This window comes from Convolutriloba macropyga, chromosome 6 (genome assembly GCF_964194025.1).
Source record: "Convolutriloba macropyga chromosome 6, txConMacr16.3, whole genome shotgun sequence".
NCBI classification, from domain to species: Eukaryota; Metazoa; Xenacoelomorpha; order Acoela; family Convolutidae; genus Convolutriloba; species Convolutriloba macropyga.
In genome coordinates this window covers 54,136,389-54,153,217 of record NC_134473.1, presented here as the reverse complement: position 1 = coordinate 54,153,217, position 16,829 = coordinate 54,136,389, and the positions used below count along the sequence as shown (strand labels likewise).

At 35.8% G+C, this 16,829-nt stretch overlaps 2 protein-coding genes across 2 annotated transcripts in view; both read left to right on the top strand.

Moving 5' to 3' along the window:
- The window catches only part of LOC142341767 (myosin-VIIa-like), a 74,108-nt gene that overhangs the window by 41,092 nt on the left and 16,187 nt on the right, over positions 1–16,829 (top strand). Inside the window, exons 11-15 of the mRNA XM_075392985.1 lie at positions 30–291; positions 1,338–1,499; positions 2,652–2,802; positions 10,690–10,781; positions 12,939–13,079. Of these exons, the coding sequence (XP_075249100.1) occupies positions 30–291; positions 1,338–1,499; positions 2,652–2,802; positions 10,690–10,781; positions 12,939–13,079 (808 nt within the window). The remainder of the gene's footprint in view (positions 1–29; positions 292–1,337; positions 1,500–2,651; positions 2,803–10,689; positions 10,782–12,938; positions 13,080–16,829) is intronic.
- Positions 13,580–16,829, top strand: part of LOC142341766 (uncharacterized) — a 553,339-nt gene continuing 550,089 nt past the window's right edge. Inside the window, exon 1 of the mRNA XM_075392984.1 lies at positions 13,580–13,592. The gene's annotated coding sequence lies outside the window, so the exon portion shown is untranslated. The remainder of the gene's footprint in view (positions 13,593–16,829) is intronic.

Here is a 16,829-nt window from a genome sequence, read left to right as displayed (position 1 = left end):
GTGTTTCCGTCAAACGATGTGTTTATAAGGTTTAGCTACAATCCATACGAGATGAAGTCAACCCGCATCAGTGGACCTCTGAACGTGAGAGGAGATGAAGTCCAGATGCAACACACTTTGGAACTGTTCGCTGAGGAGCACTTCAGATCGGCTGAAAAAAGACGCAGTGTCACTCTGAGGAAATACAGGAATGTCCTCTGGGCGTTTAGTAAAGAACCAATCAAACAGCCTCTTTTAAAGAAGATTCTGGCCAGTGACCACATGAGTCAATGTGCATGTGATATGTTCATGGTTAGTGAGTAGCCTGTTTACATGTGAACAAAGTCCCCTTCGACAAATGTCGCTCAAGTCACTATAATCAGCTAGGTTAAAATTCAAATTTTTAATTTGTGTTATAGGATACAAAAAAACATTCACCGGCAGATTCTCCTCCCGATTCTATATTGAATCAACAAAAGGGCTGTTTTTAAGTGCATCCCAGGTCGAGGTGTGCGTTAATGATCAGACAATTAAAAACGCACAGGGGGGGGGGGGGGTAAAGTGCGTTTTTGATTACATGGACGAGCGTCATAATAAAATCTGCCTACATGAACAAGCTTCCTAGTCAAAGTCTGCCTAAATTCTGATCATTAACGAGCTAAAGTCTGATCATTAACGAGCTAAAGTCTGATCATTAACGAGCTAAAGTCTGATCATTAACGAGCTAAATTCTGACCATTAACGAGCTAATTTCTGACCATTAACGAGCTAATTTCTGATCATTAACGAGCTAAAGTCTGATCATTAACGAGCTAAAGTCTGATCATTAACGAGCTAAAGTCTGATCATTAACGAGCTAAATTCTGACCATTAACGAGCTAATTTCTGACCATTAACGAGCTAATTTCTGATCATTAACGAGCTAAAGTCTGATCATTAACGAGCTAAAGTCTGATCATTAACGAGCTAAAGTCTGATCATTAACGAGCTAAATTCTGACCATTAACGAGCTAATTTCTGATCATTAACGAGCTAAAGTCTGATCACTAACGAGCTAAATTCTGAACATTAACGAGCTAAATTCTGATCATGAACGAGCAAAACTATGAAATAAGTTAAATACTGTCGGAAAAAATCTACAGTTGAACTAACGAACAACTTTTTGAGATTTTCCAGTATGTTTTGGGTGTGTTCCCCTCCTCCTTCTCTCAACCGGGCTGGGGACCGGCTACGGTGGAGTTACAAACAAACAACTATAGGAGATTATATCGATACCAAATTGAAATTTTGCATTGTTGACAGCTCTGCGGAGAGATTTGATTTTATCAAAGTTTCGTGTTAATGTTCAACTGTTCTAGAATATTCTGAAGTACATGGGCGACTTCCCGTGCAAGAAGGTGCGAAGTGCGACTGAGTTAACAGACGGGATGTTTGGACCCGCAATCGAGTTTGAACCCCTCAGGGACGAGTTCTACTGTCAACTAATCAAACAGCTCACAGAAAACCCTATGCAGATTTCGGTAAGAAAATCTTTTATTGCAGTCATCCATTGCTATGTCAACAAACAAAAGCGAGTAAATTTACTATGATTAGTGAGAGAAAAACGTTTAAATACATGGTCGCGAGCGTTTCAAATCAGATCTCGCTTACACTTCAATTATTACCATATAAGGGAAATGGGAATCCTACTCGTATTTATTATTTAAATATAATCTCAGTCATATAGGGATTCAAGTAATTAAGATGAAATTAAATCTTTTTTGGTAATTAAAATCCGGAATCCTTAAATGTGCCAATTCGCATATATATATATATATATATATATATATATATATATATATATGGCATCGGATCGTATAATGATGCGTTTGGTGAGCCTCTGTTCTTTTGGCGAGACACCACCCCCTTTGCTCCGGAAGGGTTTTTCGCAAAATCTTGCTGAACCTTTACTCGGTTTCGTTCTCTGTGTACTTCTAAAAATTTTGCAGGGTGTTGCAAGATTTGGGGAGCTGGAAACAAATTTCAGTTATAAACAGTACGTCAAAAGACAAAAATGACGCTAATTATGACCTCAAATTAGTTCACCAGAGCTTTAATTTAATGTCTTTCAGAGTATGACACCACTGAGTTTAATATTTTTTACTTTTCATCTCACAGAGAAACGAAACTTGTCAGACCTTGTTAAGAAACATAATAAAACACGAAAAAATTGAACCAAAATCTTGACATGGTGCTTACTATGAAAGCATCGAGATTGTACGAACTTGCAAGATTTCGGCATGGGTATCACGAAACAAAACTTTGTGAGGGTAACCAAAAAAGATTAACATGACAAAGACATACTATAAAGTAATAAAAACTATAAAGCACCTTTAAGCAAGATTAAGCACGAATTATCAAGCGCTAATGACAGCCCAGGATGGAGTTCTCGACTCAAGACAGGTATGGACCAGAAAAACCTGGATCGCGGACAGGGGATCCGGTGCGACCGAGCTCATAGTCTGGACAAATTTTCTGTCGCGCTGATCCGTCTGACCCATACATGAAATTCGGTCTGTTGGGCCTGAACCCCTGTCCGCGACCCAAATCCATCTGGCCCATATCTGTTTTGGGTCGATGACCTCATCCTGGGAGGTTACGCATACTAAGCATCATAAATTAGGTTGCTTTAGGTGGGCCAAGGATGGGAGTTGATGTGGTTGGCCACTGGCATCTTTCCGCCATACTCTCAGCCAATGAGAAAGGAGCTAAATCTCTTCCTCAGATCAAAAGGACGCCTATTTCTCAACGAACACTTCCATAAACAGTCAATTGACCGACTTGGTTAGTATCGAAAAGGAGAGACTCGATAATGTGCGTTTTCAAACAATGATCCGACCCCGCCCACCCTCATACATGGGTTAATTCTCTGCAGATGAAGCAGAGGTAGGAAAGTTTCAGTATAATACAGAAATGAAATGAAATGAAATGAAATGTGAAATCCCAAGGACACTTTGTGGATCTTCAAATAACGACAGAAGCGTACCTGTGATGTTATTGCATTTTTTTATCACCAACATGGACAAAAAATGAGCTGGGCAAGCATTTTGAAAAAACGAAATCACGCTACCAAAGTTTCTGAAGCAGAAAAACGCAATTTTATCAGGTAAACGTCTAATTTTCCAAAAAAAATAAGATAAGTTCAAATTTCAGCCAATTCTAACCATAAAAACAAAAGACCAATGATTTGACTACACCCGTTTGCAATAAATGGCAGCCTTAGACTACCTATGAAACAAATAACCTATAAATGAAAAAAATGAACAAAAACAAACAAGGCAGAAAAAAAGACAAACTCCTCATTCTCCAAAAACTATTGATTTTAAAATAGTTGAAAACAAACCAAAGCAGTTTGATAAAATGTTCAATACGCGTTCTCAAAGAACATAAGAAACTTTTTTTAAAAATGTAGAAAAGCAACCCAGGCAACGTGAACGACAAAAATAGACAAGATAAAAAAGTAGCCAAAGTTGTTCTTCAGTTCTAATAAGAGACAATTTCACAAGAATAATTGGGTCATTTAGCAAGAATCAAAACATTAAGAACTCGGTGAAAAAGTTGGAAAAGAAAAGGTCTCGTAGTAAATAACATTTAATATAACCTGAAAAAGAAACAAAAAATATACAATAGAGGGCCTAAGAATTCTGTTTATTTTAAGACCAAAACTTGTTTTTATGAGAAAAGAAAACAAGTATCAAAACCCACAAGTTCACTATTTTCACATTCAAACGTATATTCATCTGTGAATTCATTTCCTTCATATGGTTTCCAGAAACAAAAAAGTTATTGTAATACGAACTTTTAAGAATAAATTGAAATAATTCCAAATCTTAATTTCTACATTCTTCAAAAATCAATGAGTCTGAATTATAAGAACACAAAGAAACAACCGGAACAAAAAAATCAAAGTTTTTATGCATTAATATAGTGTCAAAGTTATGACAACCATCAGCCACTAACACAAAAATAACATTAAATAGGTTTACTTAAAAGGCAACATCACGAAAACGTCATCAATGTGACTCACTGGTTTTTAGATTAATGGCAAAGTTAACACAAAACAAAAAAAAACAACCAGAACAGAATTATTGACATAGATGTTTTCCAAACGCAATTTTTAATTCACAAAATATTAACAGCGCCTCATCTCCGACAAAAATTTAAAAGCTTTATTACAGCATAATATTGTCCATAAAGCGTCATTAGAGGAGTGATCAACCTAATTGAGACTTTCAAGCAAATCGGGCGACAAACATCAAAAATAAAATGCCGCATTTGAAAAAATCCTTATACAAACGATTGTTTAACGGCCAATTTGTTTCCTGTAGTCAAAAGCAGTTTTTTGAAAACTTGCACTTCAGAACTTGCCTATTTTTTGTCATTCCATACTCTGTACTAGCTTGATTAAAAACCCTACTCAATTTTTAATAAAAATTTTAATCAGGTTGTCCAATAAAAGAAAAAAGATCTGGAAATAGTACCGAAAGCAAAATAGTACAACACCTTTAGATTGTTAACAAACACGATGAATTAGAAAATATACTTGTTTTCACTTCATAACTATCATAAAAACTTAATTAATACAAAATATAAACATTCACTATCAAATCCTAAGTATTTCCTGACTAACGCTGAAAATGAACATAAATGTATTAAACTGAATTAAATAAGCAAAACCGGTCAAAAATGCTCTCCAACTTCATCTCGATATTGCTAATCAGCTCCAAAAAACCTCAATTTAGCTAAAATATCAAAAATGCTGAAGGTTTTTAGGAATAGGGTAAAGTATATGAAACATTACAAAAACTTTTTTAGTATAACAAAAGCCGCAATAACATTGTCTAATTGAAAAATTGAAAGCATTATTATTACCGAGCTCATACTAAAATCTTCTGAGCAATAAAAAAAAGTTTCTGCAAAAACAAGAAACGAGTGAACAGAAGTTGATTTGTTTCACTAAAAAGGCTTAAATTAAGCTGGGCAAAAGATTTTAAAAAGGGGTCACGCTACTACAGTTTCTGAAGCCAAAGAGAATCTTTTTTATCAAGTAAACGACCAATTTTCCACAACAAAAAAAATTGGGATTATAAGTTCAAATTCCGGGCATTTCTGACCATAGAAAGCAAAAGACCAATGATTTAAATACACGCATTTAAGATAAATGGCAGCTTGAAGTTTCCTACGAAACAAGTGACCTAATAAAGGAAAAATGAGCAAAAACAAACAAGGCATAAAAAAGACAAACTCCTCTATCCCCAATACTTAAGATTTTAACAATAGTAGAAAACGAACGAAAGCATTTTGAGGGAATGCCCATTACGCTTTTTCAAAGAACATAAAAATTTTTTTGAAAAAATAAATAAAAGCGACCCAACCGACGAGAAGGACAAAAATGGACAAGTTCAGATAATTAAAATTGTTGAAAAAATGTGGCGTCAAAGACAAAAATAACACGCGTCCAAATAATTAAATCAATCCGTATATACTTAATAGCATTCGTTGATTAAAAATAGCAGCCGACGTTGTTTTCTAGCTCTAATAAGAGACAAATTCACAGGAAAACCTGGGGCATCTAGCAGGCAGCAACAATTTTGAAAATTGAGTGAATGTGTTAGAAAAGAAAAGGTCTTTTAGCATAACATTAACATTAACTGTAGCTTGAAACACTAGCTATTGCTTGAAAAAGTAACAAAAAATTATACATTAGAGGGTCGGATGATCCTGTTTGTTTTAAAACTGAAACCTGTTGTGAGACAACAAAAATGACATGTATCAGAAACCACAAATTCACTATTTTAACATTCAAATGTATATTCAAGTTTGAATATACATTCGATTGTCATTTACTCCTTGGTTGTCATTAGATTTGTTTTGTTCTTGTCAGGTGACGTAGAATTAAACCCAGGGCCACCTCTCAATTGCACAAAGTTTACCAATTTTATGAAAAAATACAACGATAAAGTAAAGTTTCTACATCAAAATTGTCAAAGCGTGCTCGGACAAAGGTTGCTCCTTAAAAATTTTCAATCTGATCTAGGTGACAATTTTGTTTCCGGCTTCTCAGAAACGTGGTTCAAATCAGTTAATAACATTCCGTTTTGGTCAATACACTCAGAATACTTAATGTCCTTCAGATGCGACCGACGTACTGATCTTCAAATGAAAAAAAAAAGGCGGTGGTATTCCTTTGTTCGTTCCAAAAATAATTCATCCAGAAGCACGGAATGATCTAGAGACAATGTCAAAAGTCCATTTTGAAAGTATTTGGGTAGAGTAAAAAAACAAAAAGCCCGCGTTGATAAATTTGGCTTACTGTCCAAAAAAACAACTAAAAATATTGTTTTTGGAAGAACTAGCCGTAAGTTTAGATGAAGCAGCGACTTGAAATGAAAAAATTTTTCTACTAGGTGACTACAACCTTAATTACTCTAATTGCATAGAAAGAAATCTTCTAGAAACTCTGATCGTGCCGTACGGTTCACCGAATTCAAATACAACTTTAGCAACAGGAGAAACATCAAGGACGAAATCGCTAATAGACTATGTTATATGCAAAAAATTCTTAAGTTTCGAGACACTAGACTCCATTCTCAAAAGTGACTACTTAGCCACACCTACTTAAGTTGGAGAAACCGTTAAAAAATAAAAAGAAGCTATCAAAAATTGTGTTTGATAAAACAAAGTACTCTAAAAATGCTTTTTCCCTAGATGTTGGAAAGATAAATTGGATATCATTTTATTTATCAGAAAATCCTAAAATCATGTATAAAAACTTTCCTTTGTCATTAGAAACGGTAATTAAAAAGCATGCTCCACAAATGACCGTCTTCATACGCCATGACAAGCCTAAACAAACACAACAACAAAAATGGACATAGAAAAATACAGCAAAAAAATTTGCAAAGACATCAAATAATAACAACAAAAATTTTTTGAGGCAGGAAAATGGCAAATATGTTTCAAAACTTAAAAATTGCAAGAGAAATTTGGAATTTTGTCAACGAAATCATAAACAGTGAAAAAACACGGACAGCAATACCAAGACTCGATAAGAGTTTTGGAACGGTTTTGTCCAATGCAGAAAATTTTGCGAATCTTCTAAACTATAAAATTTCAGCGTCAGGTAAATATTTTGTTGAAAAAGAACATTACCAATTCTGTAAAAATGCGGCACGCCACAGTAACAAATTTATATTCAAGTACACGACATCGAAGCAGATATTCGATATACTCAACAATTTAAATGTTAAAAAACTGTTGGGTCCATCATTCATTCCAGCTTGGGCTTTAAAAGATGCAAACGAACACATAGCTGAATTTCTATGTTTTTGGTTTAACCAATTCTTAACTGATCAACTTCTTTCTAACGACATTAAGCGTGCCCACGTGTTGCCTCTTCTCAAAAAAGATGATCCTGAATATCCGATAAATTATCGATCATTCTCGCTTACTAGAGCTCTGGCTAAACTTTTATAAAGCCTTCTTCGAGATCAAACATTAGCCTATTTACAGAGGAATAGGTTGCTTGCAACAACACAGTTTGGATATAGAAAAAAGTGACAATTACATATGCTTTTTTATTTTGCACTGAAAAAATCAGAAATGATCTCATTTAAAAAACATCTCTACGGGAGCTTTTTTAGAACTATCAAAAGCTTTTGATTCGATATCACATCCTATTCTTCTACAAAAAACTAAATTTTTAGGTTTTGGTGAACAAGCAAATACAATTCTAAAATCTTATATAGAAAACCGTGTTCAAAAAGTCAAATTCTCGAAATGTGATTCAAATTGGATAGCATTTAACCGTGGAGTACCACAAAGTGCTGTGCTAGTAAAACTGCTTTTCAACATATATGTAAATGATATGAAAAATGATAATGATGTGAATTGGAATATAATCCAGTGTGTTGATGATACTTTCATCTTTTGCAGGGGAAGAACAATTTCTGAATCAAAATTACATCTTCTTTAGAGCATAATAAACTCCATGAAGCGTCATTAGAAGAGAGAGATCAATGTAAGTGAGGCTTTCGATCAAATCGGGTGACAAACATCGAAAACTAAATTGCCGCACTTGAAAACCCTCTGTATACAAACTTTTTTTTAACGGCCAATTTGTTTCTTGAAATCAAAAGCAGTTTTTTGAAAATTCGCACTTCAGATCTTGCCCGTTTTTTGTCTTTCCACTCTCTGTTCTAGCTTGATTAGAAATCCTACTCAATTTTTAATAAAAAATTTAATCAATTTTTCCAATAAAAGGAAAAAGATCTTGAAATAGTACCGCAAGCAAAATATTACAAGACCTGTAGATTGTTAAAAATTATGATGAATTAGAAAATATACTGGTTTTTACTTCACAACTATCATAAAGACGTAATTAATACAAAAAATAAGCATTCACTATCAAATGTTAACTATTTCCTGACTAACTTCACAACTGTTATAAAGACAATCCTTCACAACTGTTATAAAGACGTAAATGATGAACCAGTTTTGTATACTTTCCAATGCTTATAATCGTTCTAAGAGGAAAGATTCTGTGGAGTGAGTTACAACTAGCGAAACACAAGAAACCAGTACTTTTACTTAGACCAAATAAAGTGACGGCACCAAGGCACGGTATGTCTTATGTGTAAATGTTCTGAATCTGAGAAGCCACAATTACACATCCTATAGCAAAGTTAGATGGCCTGACGAAGAACTCACCCGGTGAAATTGTTCATAATCTCACAAGAGCCGAAGACATGCGATTTACTTTGAAGTTTTAGGTGAAAAAATGGAAATAAAACAAAATAATTCATATATTTTAAAGGGGCTTCCAAAGAAATATAGGAGCTTCACAATAAATGTTGGTTATTGTGACGACAAAAAAATTTGTTGGTCTTATGTTTTCAATATGTCAAAAGGGATAACAAAAATTGCGTCATTCGACCATCAACAAAGACTATCTTTCAAGCAATATACAGAGAAGCCAAATCTGGAATCAATTTTTTTCGTTTTTCTTCAGCTTATTGCGCCATTATTGAGAATTCGTTCGGTGGTAAGGTTGATAGGACCTCTAAATGTTCTTTTTGCAGGTTTCTCCGATAACAGAAAAACTATCTGATAGCGGTTGAAGCTGTTCGCGGTTGAAAAAGAATTGTTCAAGTACAAAAGTCTCGCAATGTAGTTTTGAAGGAAAGCAATGTGAACAAAGGTTGCTCGTCAGGATTTGCAACAGCAACCCCCCACATCCAGTTGAACTTAGATCAGTAGCTTTTCAAGGGGATATTGTAATTGGGGTGTGTGAACTAGTTGAGATGGAAGATGTTTCTTCAATAGGCTGTCGCAAGCCTTTATCATTGAAATCAGGACCTTATGATTGATTAATTTTGTAAATGTAAGGCAGAATTTCAGTCACTTCTTCAAGCGCTTTCCTGGCATAGGTAAAACTAACATTCAATTGCCGAATTGGAGCTAAGCTATTTACCCACCGATCCGATGATCTGCCAGCAGAAACCCTAACAAAAACGTTGGAAAGCACAAAACATCTTTGTTTAAGCTGTTCTTCTCTGTTCAAACACTTTTCATTATAGGAAAAAAATATCAACCAAAAAAATTAAAATCAATTGTTTGAAAGATGAAATTGATACTGACTTGATCCACATGCGTTTTTATGCCCTTAGTTACTGAAGAATAATTGAGAGATTGTGCTCACACGTGTTCCTTTTATACCCGGTAATTCCACAAATCCTTAATATCCGTGTGTGAATGAATGGTCTACGGTTTTACAAGTTACTTGATAAATGTTAGAAAACAATGCTTTAGCTTATATTATGAATCAACTTCCGGAGGTTTTTTTTTTAAAAAAAACCGGGTCCATCGTAGTATTATTGTGCAAAAAATTTTGACTTTTGGTAGCTTTGTCAACATTGGACTCGGATAAAATTGACTGGAAATCGTGTCTCTGAGAACCTAGGACCGACAAAAATAAGCTAATGCCTACTTTAATTTAAACCCCCGATAACTCCTCAGAAACGACGAGAATTCTGAGAGAACCTTAAATATTTTTTCTATGTTTAAATGGTTTTGCAACAATACCACTCAAAACTTCATACGATAAATATATTGACGGGTCAAAAAAACACGATGCGCTCATGAACTGGTGAGCTATATACCGTAAGAAAATGGTTCTCAAAATTTGTAATATAATTTATCGTATTCAAAGCAAAAAAAGTTGTATGAGAAGTTTTGTTCTCGGAGTCTTTTGCATCTACTCTAATTTATCTCTGCTAATTAACACAATGACAGAATTTGTGTTTCTAACAGGACATAGATAATTTTTGAATAAATGCAAAAAACTTGAATTTTGTGGAGCTAAAGCACGGCATGTAGTTAACAATAAATCTAAGAGTTCAAGGAGGAAATTAATAACCATGAACCAAGCCTTAAATTGTTGACCCAAGTCAAGAGATGACAGATGCCAGGCTTTAAAAAAAGACTGTGTCTAGGTTATATTCCGTTTTAAAACAGAAAATGATAAGCATTAAGGTCGTCGTCACCGTTTCCAATGAGCTATTTGAAATGGCGGCTGATTTTGTGAATCTTGCTGCCGGTCTCTGAATCTTTTTATTGCTGGAATTTAAAATTGTTTTCCATCTGTTGAAAAGAGAAAATTGTAATTAACAGGTAGAATTATGAAACTACCCAGTCGCAAGTACCCTCCTCACGAACTGGAAGTAGAAGCAGTCCAGGTGAACAAGTTGGGAATATTCTACAAGGTTTGTCCTCTTTTGTTACTTCTACAAAATTTGACAATTTGAGTTGATGATTGTAATGATAATACTGCGACTGAAATCACTTTGTTTGTATCACATTATTTATTTTTTATCCTCGAAGTAAATATTGACAAAAATCAACTTTAGAAAGGTATCGCAAATTAAAGTTTGATCCTTATTGACTAATACGTACACCCCAGATATTCAAGAAAGACAATCATTGCAAGAATTGTTTCAACTCGTGGGATCTTTCAATACTAGGCAACAAAACTTGCGAGTTCTCTCTAAAAAAGATATAGATTAGAAAAGAAGGTATGACACCGTCGGAGAAATCAATTCCAATGTAGATGAGTGAGATCTAACGAATAGGATGAATTTGCCCACGAGATCTCAGATTCAGTTTGTGACATAAAAATCAACAGTTGGGTTTCCGTTTCCCTTAAACTAAGTTTTTGGTTTTCATTAGCACTTTTCTTCTCACAGCAATCAGATAACGATTGGTGTTGCATAGTAGGAGACATTACTTGTATTACACAGCATTATAGGGTGCAAGATAATTAACTATGGATATCGTCTAGATTGTCGTTATTGTAGACTGCGATGGAATGGGGGAGGGAGGGGTAGGGGTAGACAAAAATGTGTTGACAATTGCCCTGCTATAATTGAGGATGAATTGCTTTAAGGGTTCTACTTCTGGTCACCCCCGATTCATTTAGCCTCGCAGATCTTAAACCCATTTCATTTAAACCCTCTATCACTTCAACCCTCTATCATTTCATCCCGCCAAGTAGCAATCGTCACTAAAGGCTTGTTTTGTCGTAATTAAGCGGATAACTTAATCCCATGATCGATTGTGATAGTTTGATATCAAGTGCCAGGTTGACAACTTTAGACAAAACTTTGAAAACTTACTAAGACCTATACGGTGCCCTAGAAAACATACAAACTTTGCAAGGGGCTGTTTATGGCCATACCATACCATTGTCTGACTTCTTATAAACGATAAAAAGTGAAGCGTTAATTTCAAAGAAGTCATTTTTTAATCAGTTTTTGGCACTGGCTTTATTTTTTTCTCACCACTGAAACATTACAAAACTCAGTTTGGCGCCGTTTAAGGCCATATAAAGTTTTGAAAGATTTCGAAAGTATTGCTTTCAAACTATAAATTGTTCTCAAAATACACCCGGTGGTCATAAAAAATTACCTCGAAAGGTTTCCAAATTACAAAACTAATTGCTGCCCCCTGATAAGACCGGGGCCCCGAAAGTATTAAGAGACCGCGCAAGTTTTTCGCATTCTAAAATTGATTTTAAATATAACTCTTATCCAATACATGTCCCTTTTTTACGTTTTGGCAATGGGTATGACTTTTCATACCTCACAAAAATTACAAAAATGTTACATAAAATGAACAGCAGATTCAAAACCAAACATCTCATTCAATTCAATTGCTGCCGGGGATTTTGAATTGATTGTTTTTTAGATCCTCATATCCACATATTTATCTAAAGTTGATTTGTCTTATTTTTCATTTGGTGTCTTGTTTTGTTTGTATTGGAGAACTGCATGAGTACTAGCATGACACCTTAGAAATCTTACAGCCGAAGTATGGTGCCGTAGTAAACTTGACAAGACTTTGTTCGGTTTTTTCTAAGACTCATGCGGTGCCGTAGCAAGGCCGAATTAAGTTCTACAGGTCTGGTTGACCGGGGGTTTCTCAGGCTGCTGAGGCATGATCATGGCCCCCGAGGCGTTGCCGAGTCATTATTTTACTAATTTATTAGTCCTAAATTTATAAAAGATTAAAACTGAGGATGATAAGGGTGAATAATTTGAGGTATAATGATAGGAGGTTAAATAAAGAGGGCCGAAATAGCTGGAAACAGCTCTAAGTACGCTCCGAGTTGCTCATCATACGACTAGCCTTGATTTCATACAAAGTCATATATGATCCCCGGTAATCATACAAGGTCATATATGATTTGTATGACTTCCCGGTAATCATTCAAGCTTCATACAAAAAACAATGTAACTGTAGACAACTCCAATCATAGCAGCTACCACGCTCAATCGGTAAAAAATAATACACCCAAACGATGAGTATTTGAGCTCCATTTTCCCCGGTAATCATACAAGGTGATATATGTAAATCTTCTTCAGGTCAATTTCCCAGACGACTCGGACCTGCCTTTCGAGGTGGACAGTTTCACCCGCTCACGTGACTTGGTAGCCCAGATAGTGGAGAGAATGAAGATCAGAGTGTCTTCTGGGTTTTCACTCTTCGTCCGAATAGACGACAAGGTTACAAACATTACTATTCTATAGACGCTGAGTTGCACACGCACACAATCTCTTGGCAGTTTCGATTATATTTTGAACATAGGACAATATTTTCACGAAAGTATTTAACTGACATTAAATTGGCGACAGTGCCTAAAATTTCCGGAAAAAAAGCTTCATCCGGTGTTTTATACAACTCTACAACTATACAAAAATATCATTAGCCGCACAAAACATTAAACATTTCGACAAATAGATTTGATAAGAAGAGTATTTAAACTGCCTGTCTAAAGCTTTTTTTTCAGTTTACTGTCCCTATCTGAGATTAATTGTGAATATACTGTGCATTAAATTACATTTTTATAAATTATTGCTGAAAAAAACCTGGAAAATCTTGACGCAGATTGAAATTTGGCTAATTTTGAAAAAAATAGTGTTTAGACAATGACAAATATACAGATAACAACGCAGGTGAGAGTGTAACATAGCTCTCTTAACAATGATAATTACTTAGTTGATAAACTTATTAAATAGTCTCCATGTGCACCCGGGAGGCTATTTAGTTTCGTTTCAGCTTCTGATTTCAATTATTTACTGGATCAATAAAGGCCGGACATTCTTTGGGTAGCCCAGTTATAGGGGATTTCAGATTCCGGCGGAAGGTATTCTTTTGCGATAATTGCTGCAGTTTATCACTATTTTGGAAAAGCAGTGCGTCAGTGACTGCCTTCACAATACACCATTCAAAAACACTTGGACTGAGAGTTCTTTCCAATTGCTTTGTTGACATAATTCAAAGGACGCACATTCACCATTCATAAGTTAGTCCCTGTATTCAGTTAAACATTTGGCGTAAGGTTTCTCCGCATCTGTTTGACTGATTTGCTATTTTTTTTTCTTTACATAGCTTCGAGTAACTCTGCAAGATGTCGAGACGAACTAAAAAGCAAGATACTGATTTGATTGAGAAACTTATGCCCTGTATAAGAGACAACTGCCCCGTTCAAACAAAAGTATTTGTTCCCTCGAGCTTCGATTGTTCTCCAACGTTTCTTTGCGGATTTTGCGCTGCCAGCATTAAAAGTGACAATCAAAAGACATACTCCTCAAATGTTACAAATTCAATTAGAAATGAACAGCAAACTCGAGCTACATTATTCGCTGAGGTTCAACAGGAACAGGCACGCAAGGATGCAAAAAAATGAACCTCGTAGTGAAAGGAACCAAACCGTCAGATTTAAAAACGGACGCGACTCTTGTCCAAGAGCTAGCTAAAACGCTGGATGTCAAAATCGAAGCACATGACGTGGAACTGAAAAGAATAGGAAAACCCCAAGAGTCAACCGGGCATCTGTTGCTGTTACTCAAATTTAGGGAGCAGATGAAAAGGAAAGAGTTTCTACGAAAATCTGGCAATCTACGTAAATGTCCCAATTTCTCGAGTATTTATGTGTCGCCAGATTTAACTCGAGCGGAACGCGTGCAATAATATAACCTGCGAATTGAAAAACGACAATTAGAGAGTCAAAATCCTGGAAATGCGTACAGAATAAGATGGGGCCGAGTTTGCGAAGAGAAATGACTACATTTTCAGTGCTCGCCCTCTACTTCCGTACTTCTCATGAATGTGCAGAGTATCCTATCCATTGAGAAACGGCTGTCATTTTGTAGCTATATGTCTATGCTATCTCCTGCAATTGCTTGTCTCACCGAAACTTGGCTTGAAAAATTGGTCAACGATTGTGCTGTTTTTATTGGCAATCCGTACTCTGTAATTGTGCGATCAGATTGGACCCATGGTCATCATGGAGGAATCCTCATTGCATTTCACAACAATTTCTTGAAAGATATCGAAATCAAATATTCCTCAAAATCCGAAAATGATTGCGTCGTGTTGTTTACGTACGCGAGCCTAACCCTTTGTGTTGTTCTCTTCTACCTTCCCCCTCGTGGCTCACAGTTTTATGTCAAACCAATTGTCCCAGAACTCAGAATTCGCGCTATCATGAGTGAAGTAGAAAACAAATTACAATTGAAAAACTCAGATTCGATACAGTGGCTAATTTTAGGAGATTTTAATTACCCGAACGTACAGTGGGAATGTATGTCATCGGCACACTCGGACGAGCAGACTCTACTGGAATTCATAACCGAGCAGTTACTTTTTACGCAAATAATTGACCAATCCACTCATAGAGCTGGAAACATTTTAGACCTTGTATTTTGCTCCCATCCAGATGATTGGGATTTTGTTATCAAAGAGTCAAGTTGCTCTGATCATAATTTTATATTTCTGACTTTTGAAGGTATTCGATTAAATTATTGCTCATCGAGTGCATTTTCATTATCTTCATTCGATGCAAAGTCTTTTATTCAAAATCTTCCAATCACAAAGTCACTAGTATACGATTGCCACAATTCACATGCAGCATTTATCTCTAGATGCTACAAGCTCTTGGAAAGAGCCCTTCAGCTAAGTGTCAATATGAAACGCAAGAAAAGGATTGATGCACCGTTTTTTTGTTCTTCGGCAACGATGCACTGTTTGAACAAATTGCACTCTGCGAGAAGAGGTAAAAAGAGTAACGTTCAAAGCCTTGAAAGCGAATTAACAATTTTAATAGACATGGATAAGCAAGTGTTTCTTAACAGTGTTAAGAATTTCAGTACCAATGACGAATTTTCCTTGCTTAAAAAGTTGAATGGCAATAGCTGTCTGCCTGGTAAAGTTTTTTTACAATGACTTAGCGGCTTCGAATGATTTTGATAAAGCCAATTTATTCAACCGTTACGTTCTTCCAGCCGTTACGGTCTTTTAGTTCGGTCTTCCAACCTAAGGCTACCTTCTCCACTGAGGATTTAACTTTTGGAAAAATGGTCAAGCTCTCGGAAGTTGAATTTAGCTTGAACGACATTCAGATCTTGCTAGCAAAAGTGCCCGATAGTTCCATAGCAGCTTGTGACGGGGTACCACCAACTATCTTGAATAAAGCAGCTGATACATTGTCCACGTTACTGTACCTTGTTTTTTCGTACGTTGTTAGAACTCAAAAATGGCCTGATACTTGGAAGTGCGCCTTTGTCACACCAGTTTTTAAAAAGGGATCAAGAGCAAATGTGGAAAATTACCGACCGATATCTATACTTCCACGGATTTCTCTTATCTTCGAAAAGCTTCTCTTTATGTACATATACGGAAAAATTAAGGACTTTCTTAATGCAAGGCAGCATGGTTTTCGTAAGAAACATTCTACGGTTACGCAATTAGACCTTTTTCTACACGAATTGTATTTGAATTTTGACGAAAATGTGGAACAAGTTGTTGTGTATTTAGACTTTTGCAAAGCGTTTGACTCTGTCGATCATTCCTGTCTGCTATTTAAAGTAGCATCTTTTGGGTTTGACAAAGATTTCGTGGCATTGCTCTCATCTTACTTAGAATGTAGAAGACAAAGAGTTAAAGTTGGGAACAGCCTCTGAGACGTCTCGGATGTCAGCAGTGGCGTGCCACAGGGGAGCGTATTGGGGCCTATCTTGTTTCTAATTTATATCGATGATATGCTTGATATCCCTGAATTTTCTAATGTATATTGCTTTGCTGATGACACAAAACTAGTTTGCAGCGAAGACTCTTGCCTACGCGCAGTTCAAAGTGATTTACACGCGCTAACATTATGGTCTTATTGCAATTCTATTAACTTCAATGCTATCAAATGTGGTTATCTTCATTTCAGCCGGACTTCTACCGATTCCTTATGTATTGGAAGCGAC